The sequence below is a fragment of the Antechinus flavipes genome, chromosome 5, assembly GCF_016432865.1.
Source record: "Antechinus flavipes isolate AdamAnt ecotype Samford, QLD, Australia chromosome 5, AdamAnt_v2, whole genome shotgun sequence".
Lineage (NCBI taxonomy): Eukaryota > Metazoa > Chordata > Mammalia > Dasyuromorphia > Dasyuridae > Antechinus > Antechinus flavipes.
Genome location: NC_067402.1, coordinates 163,891,578 through 163,913,650, shown reverse-complemented (window position 1 = coordinate 163,913,650; position 22,073 = coordinate 163,891,578). Strand labels below are relative to the sequence as shown.

Below are 22,073 nucleotides of genomic sequence, written 5' to 3'. Positions count from 1 at the left end.
TTATAATTGTTCAGGCAGGTCATTTTCTTCCCAAAATATAAAGAGGCAAAAGAAGAGGCTTAAATTTGCCGAATCAGAAAGAACAATGGGGAAAATGTCAAAGATTAGGAACAGATAAAATAAGTTAAGAGAAAGTTTTTAAAAGGAATCAGGAAACTGTTAATAAGCTAAGGAAAGTTGTAAAAGGATAAAAATGACTTAAATTGTATTAATGATTCAATATACACACATATATATTTATATTAGCCATATCTTTTCTTCCCTACTAGATTATAAACATAAAGGTCAAGATACTTATATATCTTTATCTATCAATATGCATTTATCAAGTATCCACTACATGTCAGGTACTAAAATTAGGTGCTAGAGATACAAAAACCAAAAGGAAAAAATCCCTGCCCTTGAGGAACTTTTATTTTATCAAACATAGCTCTGGTGAGCAAATTTTTTAAAATGATACTAAGCCAATATAAATTTGGGGGGGATATAGAGAGAAATATTAGTAACTAAAGGAAGAACAGAAAAAGAAGGCGTTTCAGGCATGGGAAGGAAGGCAAGGATTGTGCCAGGATTACCTTATCTAAAGATACTGAAGAGAAAGATGCATTATATCATGTATAAGGTAAGGAAGCACAAGTAGGCCAGTTTGCCTGGACATAGAATAGATGAAGGAGAGTAATGTATAACAAGCCTACTATGACAAGTTAGAGGCAACTTTTGAAGGTCTTTAAATAACACATAGAGGAATTTATATTTGATCCAAGAATCAATAGGAAGACACTGCAGCCTTTTGGGCAGGGAAAAAGATCTGTGCTTTAGAAATATCACTTTACCCATTACTGTGAAGTTTGGATTGAAAAAAAAAAAAAGCAGATGTGAGGTAGGCCACTTTGGAGACTGTTGCAATGGTATACGTGAAAGATGATGAATACCTGAAATAGGGTAGTGCTATATGTAATGAATGAGGTGACAGATGCAAGATATTTCATGGAAGAAAAATCAAGAAGACCAAGCAACTGATAAAGAAGGGGGAAAGTATTAAAAGAAGAGTTTATAGTTTAGGATATTCTGAGGTTGCTAAACTGAGTGAATTTAAAGATGATGGTACCAAAAAAACAATAAGTAGTTAGGAAGACAGGTTTTGGAGTAAAGATAATGAGATGCATTTTGAACATGTAGAATTTGAAATGTTTACCAAAATGTTTGAGACATTCAGTTGGGAATGTCTTAAGTGATATATGAAACTGTAGCTCACAAAAGAGAACAGAACAGAATATGGAATCATTTATATAAAGATCACAGAACCCACAAAAGCTAATAACATCACCAAGAAAGAATGTAGAAAAAAATGGCCATAGAGAAGAAATCTGAGATACCTACACAGTTAGGGCACAGATCATAAGGGACTGATCCAACACAGGGGACTGAAAAAGAGAATTTATACAAGAAGAAGAATCAAGAGCAATGAAATGAAAATCAAAGAAAGAAGAACATTTAGGATAATCATACAAATCCCAAGATAGTGCTAAAACTCTTAAAATTTTATTGAAGAAATAAAATTCTACTCTAAAAAGAAAATTTGTAAGATAGTTTCTCCAGAATTTTTTAATTTCTGAAGATCATAACAAAGGCAAATGCTACAATAAGAAGACAGAAATCATAGTGACTGAATAAAAGCTTCAATGAAAGAGAAATTCTAACTCTATTCAAAATTTTAGCCAGCTTCCTAAACAAAGGTCAAATGAGTAGAGAATATACTCAAGATAAAAGAAAGTCCAGGGTTTTAGAAGTGACAGAAATAGAACAGTTGTTACCAAGAAGACTATAATGTGTTTAAAGTTATTAAAAAAAAAAAAGCAAAAATAACTAGTAATGGTACAGGATGAATGTTTTTTCATTGCTTATTAACCTAGTTTTCATATTTTGCCACCAATAAAAATAGTCTATTATAGCTCTGTAATGAACACAAGATAATTTTTTAAAATGCTGTTATACTTAGTCTAATCAGATAGCTTTCTGTTTCATTTTTCTAGTTAAACCAGATTTTTAAAAAATCAGACTTAATAGATATTAAACCAAAACCCAAACTATTATAAAAAACCAATTTTCTTTAAAATAATTTGGTTAGGATTGCCTGTATACATGAAATTCAAAGAAATATATTTTTCTTAAAAAACAAACTAATATGCTCAGATGGAGTCAGTTCAACATAATGGCTACTTTTTAAATATGGATTTGGAACTGACCTACCTCCATCTACCACTATTTCTTTCATATAGAGAAAGAGTATATTTATAGGACGATGCTCATAAATTGATAAAAATGTAAGTACAGTGGCCAGATAAAAAAGTGTCATGGACTTCAAATTTTACAAATCATAAAAGATGGATTCAATACAATGAACATTAATTATGTACCTTTGGTACACTGAGCACCAGCCTAAGTACTAGGAGAAGTAAAAAATTCAGTTAAAACATAGTTCCTGCCCTCATGGTACTTACAGTTTAATAGAAAAGGTATGATAAAATTTGTAGACAAATTACATGATCTTATTATCAACTTTTTAAAGATGAGAAAACAAAAGTTACTTCACTTTCCAGAGTTCTTTAAAACAACTTGTGTATTTAAATAAAATACCAGGGGAGTCACAACAATAACTTGAAATACTGAGGAATAGCTTAATTTGAGACTCTTCTTAATACAAACTTAATTATCAAAATAATATACTCAAATAGTTTTAAGTAACTTTGGCATGAATCCCACCAGGAAACTTCAGAACTAAAACACACATCTAAAACAAATTCCAACCACATACCTAAAAAATAAACACATTACTGTTTTTTAACATTAAGACTATTTCAGTCTGTCCTTGCACAACAGGGAAAAAAAAAAAAGTCACGCCTACCTATAAAATAGAATCTTAAGAGGAAATGTAAAAAGGAAAAATTGAAATCAAAAAGTTTACCCATGAATGATATGAAACCAAAATGTGTGCTGTTAAAATCAATTTTTAAATAAAGCATCATTATTTAAAATAAAAAAAAAAAACAACTCTTTCCCCCAAAACATCAGCAAAACTAAAACTATTTTAACTAAATAAAAAAATATTAATCAAGCATGTCTTAGTTAAATAATCAGCACCTAGAAGAGTGCTCTTCAGATACAAATGCTTGAGTTTATATGATTGTAATCCAGAATGATCTTTTTATTTATTTGGACATAATGAAAAATAAATAGCTAAGGACTTAAAAAAACAAAAAAACAAATAGTCTCTAGGACTTTAAATTACAAAGTAGGCACTCATCTGCCATGGTCAAAGGAATTACATAAATGGAATTCCCTAGAGCAAAGCAATCATAAGTCCATTTTTTAAAAGGTGAACAAACAAAAGATGGTCTTACCTCCCACCAGTCTTAAAGATTAGATCTGCATTAGGTGCTCCCTTAGGATGCTGGTAACGGGGCCGTCGCTCACGATTGGTGTTTGCTGGAGCTGGACGTTGTGCAAGAGACTGCAACATCTCTGGAATTATGTGCATTAAAAAAAAAAAACAAGAATTAACTTTAAGAAAATGTTATTAGATCTTGGGGTGATCAACTTTTAACTATTTTGAAAGCTAGCAGCAACTTCTTTGGGGATATGACAAAAGAGGGAAGTAGATTGTTCTGGTCTCTGTCTATTAAGTGGCTCTGAAAGTTTTCTCTGAGGATCCTGTGAAAATTTCAAGACCTAGGGAGCATATAAGTAGCTAAAATAACTTGTAGAGGTATCCATGGTCCATTTATTCCTGGAGTCTTTGGCCACCACATATACCTTTCCTCAAAGTTTGGAGACAAGACAGGAATAAATACTGTGATCCAGAAACGGCTTAGCTTTAGGAAAAGCAATTCTCTCCATTTCCCTAGAAGCTATTCTACCATCATGGAAGGGAAAGAACTGGCCTAGGATATTCTGGACATCAGGTACCAGACAGAACATTAAAGGAAAACTTTCTGAGGTATAGGAGATGTTGGCAGCATGATGCCGATGAAAGAATGAAGAAAGTGAATAATCTGTCTCTGGGACACTAGAAGTGGAGAGGTTGCTTGAATGGGCTTTCTTCAGTTACAGATTCAATAATCTTCAGAGAAACTTGAGAAATATTTCCTATTTTAGCATATTCCTTTCTTATTACACCAGAGATGAATGCAATAATATTTGACACAGCAAAAAACAAAAATAAAAACCAAAACCAAATAATTATAATAGTTTACATTAATTACTCCCATTGCCATCTAATCACTTAATATACTGCTGATCATGCATAAAATTAAATTTCCTCTACTTATATCAATATTTATGCCATAACTGGAAAATGAAATAAATTATTCTTTAATTTTCATCTATTATGTACTACTTCGCATGGGAGTCCAACTAAGTATGGAACTGACAGAGTGCTACTGATTTCTCAATAAAGTAATGAAAGATGACAGAGTAAGGCAGATAGAAGCTTTAATGACTTCAAAGTAATTTCCTTTTTTATAAAAATTATCTGACTAAATAACACAAAATTAAGTGAGTAATAACATGGCAACTTTGATATCTAATCCATTCTGTTCTTATTTTTTCTTGTTAAGTTTTGATCATTTTTTTTTTTTAACAAATATGCATGTTTCTTCTATAAGAGCTTACAAACCTTGATAATCTTCTTGTTCCTGACGTTCGTTGATATCCAGTGTGAGTTTTTTCATTCTCATTCTTTCCTCTTGCTCTGCCTGTTGTTGGTTCCAATGATTTGCAGCAAGTTGGGAAGACATTGGTACATTAAGGATCTTAAACTGAAAGAAAACACAAAAGCAAAACAATCAACTTCGGGAAAAGATTTAAGAAATGAAAATCATAAAAATATATAATCTAATAGTATCAACAGATATAACAAGATTAAAGAGTTAGGAAAAGGGAAAGCCAGAAAATCAGTTATTTCTTTTTATATAAAACAAGAAAAACCATCAGATATTTTAGAAAATTCAAGGAAATTCAAATATTAACATTGGGTAACAAATAGCAATAAATGGAATCAGTGAATTTTAAGAGTTAAAATAAAAAGTCTTCTAGTTCAACAACTCATTCAAAGTAGAAATTATCTTTATAAAAACCTTGAGGATAGGTCATCCCAAAATTTCAGCGATAGGGAGCTTATTCCTTGCCAGCCTCATCTGGTTTGAAGACTGCTAATTAACTATGCTTGAACAAGACACTAGACATCCTATAAGCAATTAGTTGTGCCTAACTGTTGGCTTCTAATAAGTTTGCAGTTTTTTAAAATCCCCAAAGGCTAGTTTATGCAAGAATCTGATCACAAAAATCCAATTCTATACTTGCTTTAAAAGAACATTTTTACCTTAAATATAATTTTTCACTTTTGCATCTCTTAAATTCTAAGTAGTAAGTTTTGTTATAGTAAGAAGTTTCTGATTTTAAATGCTAAGATAGAACTTTATCAACTCCTTCTAAAATGATGCTAGTTGCAAATCTGGTTAAATTCATTTAAGTCACTTAACCTCTTTTCTTAAATAAATCAAGGGGTCATATGTGACTACTTTTGTTCAATACTAGGAACCTTAAACTAACATAATTCCTCTCTTTTCCTGTCAGTTCCTCATCATCAATTAGTTTTCCCACCTAGGTCAGGATTAAGTCCAGAAATTACTATTCTATTACTGAGATAATAGTTAACAATGGGTTATAAACTCCTATGAGAGCAGGGAGCATACTTTACTTAATTTTTAATGTTTTCTCCAGTGTCCAGCACAAGATTCCACATATATTTGAATGCTGAATTGAATCACTCTGAATTATCAGTAAGGAAAATCAAAAACTAATTTTTTGCAGAGACATCCAACAAATTTTTAGATGGCTAGAGACTCTAATTATTAGAAAAAGGCAAAGAGGGGTTATGAAGAAATCTATTGAAAAATCATCATCATAAATAAATTTGTCCATTTCATTGAACTTTTCTCCCTTCTCCCTTTCTTTTTTTTATTATAACAGAGGGTTTTCTAAAAGAGATAAGGGAGAAAGACAGTGAGAAAGTGAGAAAGGAGAGAGAAAAAAGTATATTGTGTACATATATATATATAAATAAAAAAATTTTAAAGAAAATCATTATCCATATCTTTCTACATGTCCCAGCTGTCATTTCTTTTAATGGAAAAAAAAAATCAAATCATGGAACTACAAATGAATAAGACAGACAATCACTCAATTTTATATACTTTGTTGACAATTCTTCCAGTTCACGGAAGCAACTTTCATAGTGAAGAGAAATGAAGACAAATTAAAATCTAAATTCAAAGTGAACTGACTACCAGGACTAGTATTTACCTTCGGAACAAAAATTCTCAAAATAAATTCCATTTTTATATAATAAATTCATTTTTTTCCTATCAGCTAAATTTAGGGTTGCCCATATTCCCATATCACTTTGGAAGAAATTATAATTATTATCAGAGATTAATACATCATTTTTCAGAAACCACGTACATTAGGAAAGGTTCATGAATCTTAGAAATAGGATTCTAGAGGTGGGAAAGATGTCAAAAGGAGAGGAAAAGAAGGTAATCATACTGTTCTCTCTAAATATGGCAAAAGAATAATAAAAAGCAGCTATAATATACCAAACCTGCAGAGAATATATAAAGTGGATCATAATAACTGATGTTTTTATAACTTTTTAAGGCATGCCAGCACTGTATATACACTCTCTAATATAAGGCTTACAACAGCTCTATGAAGAGCATACTATAAGCATTCTCAGTTTTACTGATAAACAGTCTTACAAAGGTCAAGTGACTTGCTAAAGGTCATATAATTGGTTAAGTGGTAGAGGCAGAATTTGAATACATGTCCTAACTCTATCCACTATACCACACTGCTTCTTAATGGCATATGGTGTTTAATAATGCTGACAGCCTGACTGATCATAGGATCTACATATTATCAAAGGCATATCAATAAGGCAAAAGGAAAAATTAGTATTAGGAATTATCAGTATCACTCTGACTATTAAAGTAGAGGAACAAAGGAACAAAAAATATATAAACATGTATTATCCCAGTCTATATACTACCTAGGGATAGATAATTCCTTGGTGAAACTAGAAAAATATAGAAAAAAATAGTAGATGAGAGGACCAAATAAGATTTTGTTTTCTGCTCAGCAGTTATTAAGTTATTTTTCTTCAAGCTATTAAAACATTAAATTTCTTTTCAGGGGCAAGAGATGTAAAAATGGGGAAAGAAGACAAGTTGAAATGCTTAAATGTTATCACATTGCTAATAAGATAGAAACTTTTATTTTACTGGACCAGTTGGCCTTCGCCACAGTGTTCTTATTGACTAACAATCCATTTTTATTTTAAAAAAGCAATTATATTACATTAATTCTAGATGTCATAATGCTAGTCTTTACATCATAGATTTAGAACTTGAAAGGAGGTTAGTCTAATTGGTCTCTCTCCCAAGTCTTTCTCTACTCTAATTCATCCTTCACACAGATATCAAAATAATTTTCTTTTAAGTGGCAGTCCATTGACCACATCATGTACTTTAAAAATTTCAGAAGCTTCCTATTCTTGCTAGTATCAATAAAATATAAATTCTTATGTTTGACTGTTATGGTCCATTACAACTTGATCCCAACCATTGTAGCCTCTATAAATATAAAGATATATTCCTCTTCACACTCTCTAAGGTTCAGCAAAGCTGGCCTCTATCATCTTTCTTATCACCATTCCTTTATACCAGATTTTTCCAATGCTTGAAATGCACTCTCTTTTCCCTCCTCACCAGTCTCATAGATTATTACACTGATTTCATTAGTGTTCTTCACAACTCACTTCAAGGACTACCTTCTAAACAAAGCCTTTCCTGCTCCCCTCAGCTGTTCCAGTCCTTCCTCCCCAAATTACCTAGTATTTATTTTATATATACTTCTAAAATGCATGCTACTTAAGAGGAAGGGACTTTTATTTTTGTCTTTGTGACCACAGTGTCTGACACATGGCAGGTGAGTGATAAATGCTAGTTAGTCAATCTAACCAAGCTCCTTCATTTCATAGATGAGGCAACTGAGATCCACCATAAAGTTGGTGCTTTGCCTATCAATCACTCGAGCTATATTAAGTGGCAGAGCAATACTGAATGTAAATTCCTTATGACTGCAAAATCAGAATACTGCCTTCTAAAATGCTTTCTTCTAATATGTTACCACATTTGTTATTGTACAGTAGTTACTGACTTTTCATAAGCCCACTTGAGGTCTTCCTGGCAAAGATATTGGGATGATTTGCCATGTCCTCCTCCAGTTCATTCTACAAATGAGAAAACTGAGGCAAACAGGATTAAGTTACTTGCCAAAGTACATACAGCCACTTGTGTTTGAGGCTGAGTTTGACTCCAAGGCCAGGACTATTCACTACATCACAGAGCTGCCCTATTACCACATCAAAAAATATGAAGGGAGAAGGGGAAGGTTTCTTTCTCTTATTATGATCTTTCCTTAGTGGGGCATTCCTAGAACTTTCCCATTTGAGATTTTTTTCAGAATTTCACTTCTAATCTTTTAATCTAAATAAATTTCAGAAGTTATCTGTGCTTTCTTAAATAGTGTCCAGGTTTTCATTCTCATCATTGCGTTCAGAGCCCCATGATTCTTAAATTCTCTCTCCTTGACTGTTTTTCCACGTCACTTTTCAAAAACTCATTTTGAACCTAAACACAAAAAGACTAAAAAAAACAAAAAACCTCTCATCCCCACATTTCCATGTACATAGCACAATATAAAAAAAGGATTCAATATAAAACCATGAATTTCCATTCAACACGCTTTACTTTTTTAAAAAAAATACTATATAATAAATTCTATACGTCATTTTCTTTTTTTATTTTTTATTATAGCTTTTTATTTACAAGTTATATGCATGGGTAATTTTATAGCATTGACAACTGCCAAACCTTTTGTTCCAATTTTTCCCCTCTTTCTCCCCATCCCCTCCCCACAATGGCAGGTTGACCAATACATAGTAAATATGTTAAAGTATAAATTAAATACAGCATAAGTATACATGTCCTAACAGTTGTTTTGCTGTACAAAAAGAATCGGACTTTGAAATAGTGTACTATTAGCCTGCACATCATTTTCAGAGCTATCTTGCTTTTTTGCGCTTCTCTCTCTCTCTCTCTCTCTCTCTCTCTCTCTCTCTCTCTCTCTCTCTCTCTCTCTCTCTCTCTCCTTCTATTCTATTTCAAGTGATACCGTCCCAAATAGCTGATTCGAGTATTTGTAATACTCAAAATGACTGGGTTGTTCAAAGTTGTCAAAGCAATATTGCTATTAGTGTTCAATGTTCTTTTGGTTCTTTCTGCTCATTTCATTCTTCACTACTTCATGCATGTCTTTCCATATTTTTTAAAAGATAACTGAGCTCCCAAACTATCACTCTTTGCAGATGATATGATGGTATACCTAGAGAACCCCAGAGATTCTACTAAAAAACTATTGGAAATAATTCATAATTTTAGCAAAGTAGCTGGCTACAAAATAAATCCCCATAAATCCTCAGGATTTTTATACATCACCAACAAAACCCAACAGCAAGAGATACAAAGAGAAATTCCATTCAGAATAACTGTTGATACCATAAAATATTTGGGAATCTATCTACCAAAGGAAAGTCAGGAATTATATGAGCAAAATTATAAAAAAGTCTCCACACAAATAAAGTCAGACTTAAATAATTGGAAAAATATTAAGTGCTCTTGGATCGGCCGAGCGAACATAATAAAGATGACAATACTCCCTAAACTAATCTATTTATTTAGTGCTATACCAATCAGACTTCCAAGAAAATATTTTATTGATCTAGAAAAAATAACAACAAAATTCATATGGAACAATAAAAAGTCGAGAATCTCAAGGGAATTAATGAAAAAAAAAAATCAAATGAAGGTGGTCTAGCTGTACCAGATCTAAAATTATATTATAAAGCAGCAGTCACCAAAACCATTTGGTATTGGCTAAGAAATAGATTAGTGGATCAGTGGAAAAGGCTAGGTTCACAAGACAGAATAGTCAACTATAGCAATCTAGTGTTTGACAAACCCAAAGCCCCTAACTTCTGGGAAAAGAATTCATTATTTGATAAAAACTGCTGGGATAATTGGAAATTAGTATGGCAGAAATTAGGCATGGACCCACACTTAACACCATATACCAAGATCAAAATGGGTCTATGACCTAGGCATAAAGAACGAGATTATAAATAAATTAGAGGAACATAGAATAGTTTATCTCTCAGACTTGTGGAGGAGAAAGAAATTTGTGACCAAAGATGAACTAGAGACCATTACTGATCACAAAATAGAAAATTTTGATTACATCAAATTAAAAAGCTTTTGTACAAATAAAATTAATGCAAACAAGATTAGAAGGGAAGCAACAAACTGGGAAAACATCTTCACAGTTAAAGGTTCTGATAAAGGCCTCATTTCCAAAATATATAGAGAACTGACTCAAATTTATAAGAAATCAAGCCATTCTCCAATTGATAAATGGTCAAAGGATATGAACAGACAATTTTCAGAGGATGAAATTGAAACTATTACCACTCATATGAAAGAGTGTTCCAAATCATTATTGATCAGAGAAATGCAAATTAAGACAACTCTGAGATACCACTACACACCTGTCAGATTGGCTAAGATGACAGGAAAAAATAATGATGAATGTTGGAGGGGATGCGGGAAAACTGGGACACTAATGCATTGTTGGTGGAGTTGTGAACGAATCCAACCATTCTGGAGAGCAATCTGGAATTATGCCCAAAAAATTATCAAATTGTGCATACCCTTTGATCCAGCAGTGTTTCTATTGGGCTTATATCCCAAAGAAATACTAAAGAAGGGAAAGGGACCTGTATGTGCCAAAATGTTTGTAGCAGCCCTGTTTGTAGTGGCTAGAAACTGGAAAATGAATGGATGCCCATCAATTGGAGAATGGCTGGGTAAATTGTGGTATATGAATGTTATGGAATATTATTGTTCTGTAAGAAATGACCAGCAGGATGAATACAGAGAGGACTGGCGAGACCTACATGAACTGATGCTAAGTGAAATGAGCAGAACCAGGAGATCATTATACATTTCGACAACAATATTGTATGAGGACATATTTTGATGGAAGTGGATTTCTTTGACAAAGAGACCTAACTGAGTTTCAATTGATAAATGACGGACAAAAGCAGCTACATCCAAAGAAAGAACACTGGGAAACGAATGTGAACTATCTGCATTTTTGTTTTTCTTCCTGGGTTATTTATACCTTCTGAATCCAATTCTCCCTATGCAACAAGAGAACTGTTCGGTTCTGCAAACATATATTGTATCTAAGATATACTGCAACATATCCAACATATAAAGGACTGCTTGCCATCTAGGGGAGGGGGTGGAGGGAGGGAGGGAAAAAAAAATCGGAACAGAAACGAGTGTCAATATAAAGTAATTATTAAATAAAAATTAAAAAAAAAGATAACTGAGCTGAACATTTCTTCTAGGACAGTAGAATTCCATCACAACCATATACCACAACTTGTCTAGCTATTTCACAACTTGGTTAGCCATTTCCCAATTGACAAACATCCCTACAATTTCTAGTTCTTTGCCACCACAAAAAGAGCTGTAATATTTTAGAACATATAAGCTCTTTCCCTTTCCCTTTAATTATCTTAGGAAACAGCCCTGCTGGATCAAAGGGAATACTCAATTTTATAACTCTTTGACGATAATTCCAGATTGGTCTCCAGTCCAGTTGGATCAGTTCAGAATTCTACCAAGAGTGAATTAGTGTCCCAATTTTTCCACATCCCCTCCAACATTTGTTGCTTTCCCTTTTTATTATTTCAGCCAATCAGATAGGTATGAGATGATATCTCAAAATTTCTAAAATCTGCATTTGTCTAATCAATTAGTTATTTAGAACACTTTTTCATTTTCAAAGTGTTGAATTACATGACTATTTATAATTTTGATTATTTCACTGAAAAACTGCTGGCCACATATTTTGATTCTTTACGAATTGGGGAATGATTTGTAGTCTTATAATTTTGAAAAATTCTTTATATATGTGAAATATTAATGTAATTGAAATTATATTTTATATCTCACAATGCTCTCTCTTATCTATTCATAAATTGTTCTCCATGATTTTCTAATTTTCTTATATCTTCCTTTATATCTAGATCATATATCCATTTTGTATCCATTTCCCCAAATGGTAAATGGTGTAAGATATTGGTCAATGCCCAATTTCTGCCAGATTGCTTTCTGGTTTCCCCAACAATCTTTATCAAATAATAAATTCTTGTCCTAAAAGCTTACATTTTTACGTTTGTCAAATACAAGATTACTATAATCATTTGCTATGTGTATTATATGTCTTCTCTATTCCATTTGCCTACCTTTCTATTTCTTAATTAGTATTAGACAGTTTTGAAGATTACTATCTTTTAATATAGTTTAAGATCTGGCACTGCTAAAGTTTCTTCCTTTACTTTTTTTTTCATTAATCTCTTTGATATTGTTGATCTTTTATTCTTCCAAATGAATGTTATTTTTTTCTAGCTCGGTAAAATAATTTTTTGACAATTTAATCAGATAGATTCGTTTAGGAAAAATTGTCATTTTCATTGTAGTGGCTCTGCCTACTGAACAATTAATATTTTCCCAAGTATTTAAATCTGACTTTATTTCTAAAAAATGCTTTTATAATTATATTCATGTGGTTCCTAGATTTGTTTTGTTTGTAATTATCTATAGTTATTTGAAATAGGGCATCTTTTCTTCTTTTCTTGCAAGATTTTGCTGATAATATACGAAATGTTGATGATTTAAGTGGTTTATTTTATAACCCACTACTTTGCTAAAATTATTGTTTCCACTAATTTTTTAGTTGACTCTTTAGAATTTTCCAAATATATCATCATATCATCTGCAAAAAGAGTTAGTTTCTTACCTCACTGCTCATTTTGATTGCTTCAATATTTTTCTCCTCTTACTGTTGTTGCATTTCTAATAAGATACTGAATAATCCTGGTGTTAAAATAAGCATCCTTATTTCATTCCTGATTTTATTGGGAAGGCAAATTTCTGATTTGTAATGGGGAGCTATCACAAATAATGTTTGATAAAGTATCAAACTGTGCACATCCTTTGATCCAGCAATGTTACTATTGGGCTTATATCCCAAAGAGATCTTAAAGAAGGGAATGGGACCTGTATGTGCAAGAAGGTTTGTAGCAGCTCTCTTTGTAGTGGCCAGAAAGTGGAAACTGAATGGATGCCCATCAATTGGAGAAAGGCTGAATAAATTGTGGAATATGAATGTTACGGAACATTATTGTTCTGTAAGAAATGACCAGCAGGATGATTTCAGAAAGGCCTGGAGAGACTTACATGAACTGATGCTAAGTGAAATAAGCAGGACCAGGAGATCATTATATACTTCAACAACCATATTATATGGTGATCAATTCTGATGGATGTGGCTCTCTTCAACAATAAGATGAACCAAATCAGTCCATTTGTTCAATAATGAAAAGAACCAGCTACACCCAGCAAAAGAACTCTGAGAAATGAGTATGAACCACTACATAGCATTTCCAATCACTCTATTTTTGTCTGCCTGCATTTTTGACTTCCTTCACAGGTTAAGTGTACGTTATTTCAAATTCCAATTCTTCTTGTGCAGCAAAATAACTGTATGGATATGTATACATATATTGTATTTAACATATACTTTAACATATTTAACATGTATTAGTCTACCTGCCATTTGGGGGAGGGGATGAGGGGAAGGAGGGGAAAAATTGGAACAAAAAGTTTTGCAATTGTCATTGCTGAAAAATTACCCATGAATATATCTTTTAAATAAAAAGCTATAATAATAAAAAAGGTTGATGATGGTTTTAGATAGAGATGTCTTATTTTAAGGAAAAATCCATTTATACTTCTGCTTGCAAATATTTTTAATAAGAATAAGTGTTGTATTTTATCAAAACCTTTTCCTCCATCTATTGATATAACTATATGATTTCTGTAACTTTTGTTATTGATATCACCACCTTTTATATTGTTTTCCTTAATGTATAATCTTTGTAGCATATTGGTATAATCTTCTAGCTGGTGTTTTATTTAGGATTTTTATATTCATATTTGTTAATGAAATTGTTCTATAATTCTGTTTCTCTATTTCTGCTTTTTCTGGTTTATATATCAGTATCAGATTTGTGTCATAAAAGGAGTATGGTAGGACTCCTACTTGGGCAATTATCTCAAATAATTTATTTCATAATGAAATTAGTTGATCTTTATATGTTTGGTAGAATTCATTTGTAAATCCGTCTGATCCTGATGTTTTTTTCTAAAGAAACTGATTTATTATGACCTATTCAACTTCTTTTTCTAAGATAGGTTTCTGAGCTAGTCTATTTCCTCTTCTGTTAAGCTAGGCAATTTATATTTTTGTAAATATTCTTCCATTTCACTCTAAGTTAAATTTATTGGCATATAATTGAGCAAAAACAACTCCTTATAAATGCTTTGATTTTATCTTCATTATTGGTGTATTCACCCTTTTCATTTTTAATAGTAGTGATTTGGATTTCTCTTTTTAATCCCCCCTCCCCATAAAATCAATTCCTAGTTTTATTATCAATTTAATCCCATCTTTAATTTTTAAGATTTCTAATTTGGTATGAATTTGGGGATTTGTAATTTGCTTTTTCTAGTTTTTATAATTGTACACTAAATTCATTGATCTGCTTTATTTTATTGATATAAGCATTTAGAGATAAAAATTTTCTCTGATTACTGCTTTTGCCACATCATATAGATTTTGGTATGTCATCTCATCATTCTCTTTTAATAAAATTTCTAACTATTTCTATGATTTATTCTTTAATTAATTCATTCTTTAAGATTAGATTGTTTGGTGTGCAATTAGTTTTTAAATTGTTTCCATGGTCTTTATTAAATATAACCTTTTACTGAATTGAGATTTTTTTGTGCATTTAACTATAAAGTTTTTATGCCCTAATATAAGGTCAATTTTTATAAAGTACCATGTACAACTGAGAAAAAGATATATTCCTTTCTAATCTCATTCAACTTTCTCCAGACAGCTATTATATCTAGCTTATCTAAGATTCTATTTATCTCCACAATTTCTCATTTATTTTTTGGTTAGATTTATATAATTTTGAGAGGTGAGATTTCAAGCCTCCACTATTATATCATTTCTATCTATTTCCATCTATAATTCATTTAATTTCTCCTTTAAAAAATTTAGCTGTTATAGCTCTTGGTGCATTTAAGTCGAGTATTGATATTGCTTCATTTTCTATGGCACATTGCTCATAATTTGGTTTCCCTGGGGTAGAAAAGTCACTTGATTACTTGATCATTATTTGGTCTGGCACAATTTTAAAGGTTTTGCTGATAGTGAAGTGTGGAGATAAATAAAGGGATAGAAAGACAGTCACATTGATTGGAAATTGTCCAATCTATTATGTAAAAAGGAACAACTCACTATAAGGTTGACCTTAAGGTGATAAATACACTATGCATCAGGGTTAAGTGACTTGTCCAGAGTCACACAGCTAGGACTTGATAAGTGTCTGAGACCAGATTTGAACTCAGATCCTCCTGACTTCAGGGCTGGTGCTCTATCCACTGCAGCACCTAGCTGCTCCTACACTGTACATTTTCTGAGAAAAAAACTAATAAATTTAGTTTAAAAGGTAGATTTATTTAGATCTCCAACATTACAATATTAAGTTTTCTATTAAAGAACATTTTTTTTATTTCATAATTTACCTATAGGTACATGAAAAGTATAAAATAGACAAAGATTATTTTCAATGCCACCTCTCCCTCAATGTTTATTTTCCTTTTATAAATGACCAGAAGAAAGTTATTTCTGAACACAAATTGTAGACAAAGAAGCCTTTCACTAACTCAGGAATCAAAGATTCCTATAAGGCAACACATTTCACATTTCTAGAAAAACCAAAGAATCTTTGCCAGAGGAACCAACTCCCAAAAGTAAATAAAGTATTTTTTAAAAATCAATACAAGATACTTTATTTTTAAGACCAAAAAATGCTAGTCATTTTTCTTCACATAATGCAAGTCTTAAAAATGAATATCTTCAAAATTTCAAGAAATTATAAAAATCAACAACTTATTTTATAATCAAGTCATTTTAATGAATTTTCTTTTATAGTTAAAAAGCAATTACTCTTGATAATCATAGATATATATTTTCATGATTTAATTGATAGAAATAAATCCCTTAAATATATGTATACTTTTAAATCTATTTCTTCTAAATAAAAAATAACACAAATAATAAGCTAGTTACTAATACAAAAATAAAACAAGTTTAGAATTTGGGATATTTTTTAAAACCACAATTTTTTTTCAAGGTATGTTTTGCATTTACTCCACCACCTAAAGGTTTTCTCAACTACCACCTGAGTATACACAAACAAATGTGTCAAAAATTGTATTTTTACTTCAAGAAGGCCATGTATACTAGGTTCCTCCACCTCTTTCCCATTCATTTTCCTTCTACTTCTTTTCAGTTTGACTGCCAAACTTACTGTTCAACTGAAACTGATTTCTCACTAGAAATCTCTTACTTGCTAAATCTAATGGTCTTTTCTCTACTGTCACCCTTCCCTGACCACTCTGCAGTAGTTTCAATATCCATCTTATCTTTGGTACTTTTTTTCCTCCCAAGGATTCATGATGCTATATTCTCCTAGTCTCTTCCTACTTAACTGCTCCTTCTGTCTCCTTGAATGATCTTCATCCAAGTCATGGCTCTTAAATGAGATCATCTTATAACTTCAAACAGATTTAATTAAATATCACTAGGCTAAAAATTTTAAGACCTTATCTGGCCCTAACCTCTTTGTTGATTTCTAATCTTGCACCTCCAACTATTTATTGGACATCTCAAACTGGAAGTTCTTTAGAAATCTTTAAACTTAACATTTTCAAAAATGAACTTATGTATAAAGTAATTAGGACCCCCTAATTAACACTGATGAAAACATTTTAAATAAAATGTTAGCATAGAATCAACAGTATTATAGCACAAAATTATGCACTATGAACAAGCTGGATTTAATACTGGAAACATAGGGCTGATTCAATAGTATTAGAAAAACTATAAGCATAGTTGACCATATTTAGAACCAAAACAAGAAAAATCACGATTGTATTAATAGATTCAAGGCTTCTGTCAAAATACATCATCCATTCTGGTTAAGAAATACTACAAAGGGGGTAGTTAGCCCTGAAGTCAGGAGGACCTGAGTTCAAATCTGGTCTCAGACACTTAACACGTTTTAGCTATGTGACCCTGGGCAAGTCACCTAACCCCAACTACCTTAGTATAAAAAAAAAGAAAAAAAAGAAAAGAAAATCTACAAAGCATGTGAATAAATTGAGCTTCCTTAATATGTAAAACTAAATACTAGGATTATCTAGAATGGGATAAACTAGAAGACTTTCAAATAAGATTGGAGATAAAGCAAAGATGCCTATTAATACCATTATTTTTCAAAGGGCTAGTAATGCTAGCTAGAATAATAAGACAAAAAAAAAGAAATTCAGATAATAATGTAGGGAAAAGGGGGGAAAAAGTATCACTTTTGCATATGATACTTAGATAACGCTAGTGTCAGCTAAAAAACTAATCTAAACAATAACTTTAGCAAAGTTGTAAGAAATAAAATAAACATAAATCACCAACATTTCTATATATTGACAACAAAATTCAACAGAATGAGATTTAAAACTATTTCAGCAAACATTAAATACTTGTATCTACCAAGACACACACATACAAAGGAATTATATGAATACTATCATAAAATAGCCTTTACACACAAACACACACACACACACACACACACACACACACACACGAGAAAACATCTAAATTATTAAAGAAATATTAAGTGTTTGATGGATAGATTAAGACAATTTTTAAAAATCAAAAAAAAAAAAAACTATCCAAATTAATTAATTCAGTGACACACTATCAAAGGACTACTTTGTAAAGCTAGAAAAAAATAATACCAAACGTCATCTAGAGGAACAAAAAAGGGAATTAAGTTTAAAAAAAAAAAAAAGAAGAAGAAGGAGAAAGTAAGGAGCATTGCCATACTAGATTTAAAACCATATCCACAAAGTCATAATTATGAAAATAATCTGGTACAAAATAAGTAGATCTTGATCAACTGAACAGATTAAATACATACCCAAAAAAAAAAAAAAAAAGGAAATGAGCACAGTAACTGTGTTTAATAAATCCAAAGAGTCCAGCTAACAGGGCAAGAACTCACTATCTGACAAAAACTGTTGGGGAAAATAGTATGGCAGAAACTAGGCACTGCCCAATACCTAATGCCCTATATATTAAGATAAGGTTGAAATGAGTTCATGATTTAGCTATAAATCATGATTTATTTAGCAGATTAGAAAAACAAAGGACAGTTTACCTCTCAAATCTGAGGAGAAGGAAGGAATTTATGGCCAAAGAACTGTAGTACATTATGAAATGCAAAATGTATAATTTTGATTATATTAAGTTAAAAAGTTTTCATAGAAACAAAACCAAGGGAAACAGAAAACTGGGGGAAAATGTTTACATTCCAGAGCTCTGTCAAAGATTTCATTTCTAAAATATATAAAGAAGTGACTCAAATTTATAAAAATACAAGCTATTTTCCAATTGATAAATGATCAAAGGATATGAACAATTTTCAGATCAAGATATTAAAATCATTTCTAGTCATATGACAAAATGCTCTACATCACTATTGATCAGATAAATGCAAATTAAGATAACTCTGGATGTATAAATACAAATCATTTCACACCATACCATGACAACTTCCAAATAGTTTCATGATTTAAATATAAAGAATAACATCAGAAACAAATTAGAAGAGCATGGACAAAATTACCTGCAAGATCTATAGATAAGGGAAGAGTTTATGACTAAACAAGAGAAAGAGAGATTCACAGAAATGGACAATTCTCATATAAAATTTAAAAAGGTTTTGCAAAAAATAAAATCATTTTCTTCACTCAAGAAAAGCAGGAAATGGTAGGGAGGGGAGTTTCTTTATCAAGTTTCTCTGATAAAAATCTCATTTCTAAAATGCAAAGGAAACACTCAAATTATATAAGAATAAAAACCATTTCCCAATAAATAAATGGTCAAAGCAGATCAACAGGCAATTTTCAGAGGAAAAACATACAAGCTATCAATAGCCATACACTGCCTCCACCAAATACTCAAAATCACTAATAAATAAAGAAATGAAAATTAAAACAACTCAGGTAGTACCAACTCATCTGTTAACAAATTAGCAATGATGACAAAAAAGGAAAATGAAAATCCTGAAAGAATTACAGGAAAACAGAGATATTAACACACTGTTCATGGAGTTATCTATGAATTGGTCTAGTCAGGACAGGAAGAAATTTATACCTATGCTCCATAAGCTATTAAACTAGCCAATACCACTGAAAGATTCGCACCACAAAGAAATTTTTTAAAAAGACCAAAATGCACAAAAATATTTATAGCAGTTCTTTTTATGGTAGCAAAGAATTAGAAGCTGAGGAGGTGCCCATAAATATGGGGAAGAATGAACACGTTATGGTATGTGAGTGTAATGGAATACAACTGTGCTATAAAAGTAAAGAGGATACTTTCAGGAAAATCTAGGAAGACTTACATAAACTCATATAAAGTGAAGTGAGTAGAACCAGGAGAACAATTTACATAATGACAACAATATTGTAAAGGCAAATAATTTTGCAAGCATTAGGAACACTGATCAAAACGATATCCAACCACATTTCTAGAGGACTTATGATGAAACATGCTACCTGCTTCTAGACAGAGAGGAAAGGAACTCAGAGTAGAAAGCAAGGAGCAAATTAAAAAAAAAAAAAAAAAAAAAAAAAAAAAAAAAAAAAAAAGGGACTAATGAATGAAACAGCAAGGTAGGAAAAGGAGGAAAAAGGAGGGAAAGAAGGTATTGTTTTTCAGGGAGCTAGGTAGGCAGACAATAAGAAAAAATTCAAGCTCAAAATAAAATAAAAAGTTAAAAAAGAAAATATGAAATACATATATTTGTGACTATACATTTCTAAGCCTTCTCCTGCTGGAAATGTGGCAATAATTTAGACACTCCCCCTAAGTTAAGAAAACAAATCATGTCCTGATTATAATCACTTAACTAGCTGATATTTCCAAGTTCTTACCTGCTGCTTGTTGCCTTTTCTAGTTAACATGACAAATGGCATTGTGTCGCCAGCCTCAGTCTCTCCTTCCCCGCCACCCAGCGGTGGGCCCTTCCTTAGTTGGCTTTTGAGGTGCAGCGGAATAGCGACATCTAGCTGGTGTACTTTAACAGACTCACCACTTCGTTGCTTAGAGAAAGAAAATGACAAGCAGGAGATAACTTAAGATGTTTAAATTTATAAAGTAAGTTTGGGCAGTTTTCTTTTGTAAAACATTAAATAATTCAGTAAGTATTTAGGAATGAAGGGAATAGAGATGAATGAAATGTCTGATGTGTAATATTAATGGACAAATTGGTTAAAGAAAGACAGCATGGCATAGTGGGTAAGGCTGGACTTAGGCTGGGAAGAACCAGGTTTAAAACTTGCTTGACTTCAAGCTACCTTAAATATGCCATTTAAATGAGCAAATGAAACTTCACGTTACTCACTAAGACTATCCAGTCAATTGCTGATAGGTTGTGAAATGAACTTCTAGAAAGAGTAACAACACCAGTGAAATAAGATTCTAGATATAGTGTGATTATTCCTATTTTTGCATATTTCATAGACTACATTTTTTAAAAACTATTTTAGGGGGCTAGATGATATAATGGATAGGATGCTGACCCTGGAATCAGGAAGACGCATGCCTGAATTTAGTTTCAGATAACAGCTATATGACTGAGTGAATAAGCCATACACCCTCTGTCTGTTTCCTATATTATAAATGAGGATAATAGCAGCTACCTCTTAGTGTTGTTGTGAGGATCAAATAAGATATAATTGTAAAACACTTAGCAAAACACTGGCACCATATAAATATTAGCTATTATTACATATCCTAGGCAATCATTTAAAGTAGGTCACAAAATCCAAATAAAAATTGTTTTATTATAATTTTGATAAGCAATCCCTTAAAGTATTATCAAATACCAAAAGGCATTAAAATTTACCTAAGAGCTGTTTCCCTCATTAGTTTCCAAAAAGTTTTCTCTACTCTGAATTCAAGCTATTATAATTTTAGATTTTTTTTTTGAGTCAGGAATTTATCATTAAGAATTAGAAAATAAGGGGCAGCTAGGTGGCATAGTGGATAGAGCACTAGCTCTGAATTCAGGAGGACCAGAGTTCAAATCCCATATCTCAGACACTAAATGCTTATTAGCTGTGTGACCCTGGGCAAGTCACTTAACCCCAATTGCCTAAGCAAAAAAAAAAAAAAAAAAAGAATTAGAAAACAGGGATAGCTAGGAGGCATAGTGGATAGAATACCAGCCCTGAAGTCAGGAGGAATTGAATTCAAATCTGGCCTCAGACACTTAATACTTCCTGGATATGTGACTCTGGGCAAGTCATTTAACCCCAATTGCCTCAGCAACCTGCCTCCCCCCCTTCCCCAAAAAAGAAGAAAATAAATAGGAAGGGTGCACAAAGGCTAGCTATATTTAAAAGAAGAAATTATTTTCAATAGTTTTAAACATTTAATAAGTCTTGATGTTTCAAGTCACAATAAAATACTGAAAATAAAAGCTAATTAAACTTATATTCTAAATAAAAAACATTCAAGAACACTAGGGAAATATTCTTTAAGATTTTAAATAAAAAGAATGAAAAGAAATTGAAAAAAGATCAATTTTATGACCAAGAAAAGTAAATAAAAATGTT

At 31.7% G+C, this 22,073-nt stretch overlaps 1 protein-coding gene across 4 annotated transcripts in view; it reads right to left on the bottom strand.

Annotated features, from left to right (window-relative positions):
• UPF2 (UPF2 regulator of nonsense mediated mRNA decay) overlaps positions 1–22,073 on the bottom strand; it is a 187,820-nt gene that overhangs the window by 73,600 nt on the left and 92,147 nt on the right. For 3 of the 4 annotated variants that reach the window (XM_051961295.1, XM_051961293.1, XM_051961294.1), the window contains exons 19-21: positions 20,388–20,555; positions 4,676–4,817; positions 3,402–3,522 (exon numbers count right to left, since the gene is read on the bottom strand). In XM_051961295.1, coding sequence (XP_051817255.1) covers positions 3,402–3,522; positions 4,676–4,817; positions 20,388–20,555 — 431 coding nt within the window. Of the gene's footprint in view, positions 1–3,397; positions 3,523–4,675; positions 4,818–20,387; positions 20,556–22,073 lie in introns of those variants that run through there. The other variant, XM_051961297.1, reaches the window with a different exon arrangement.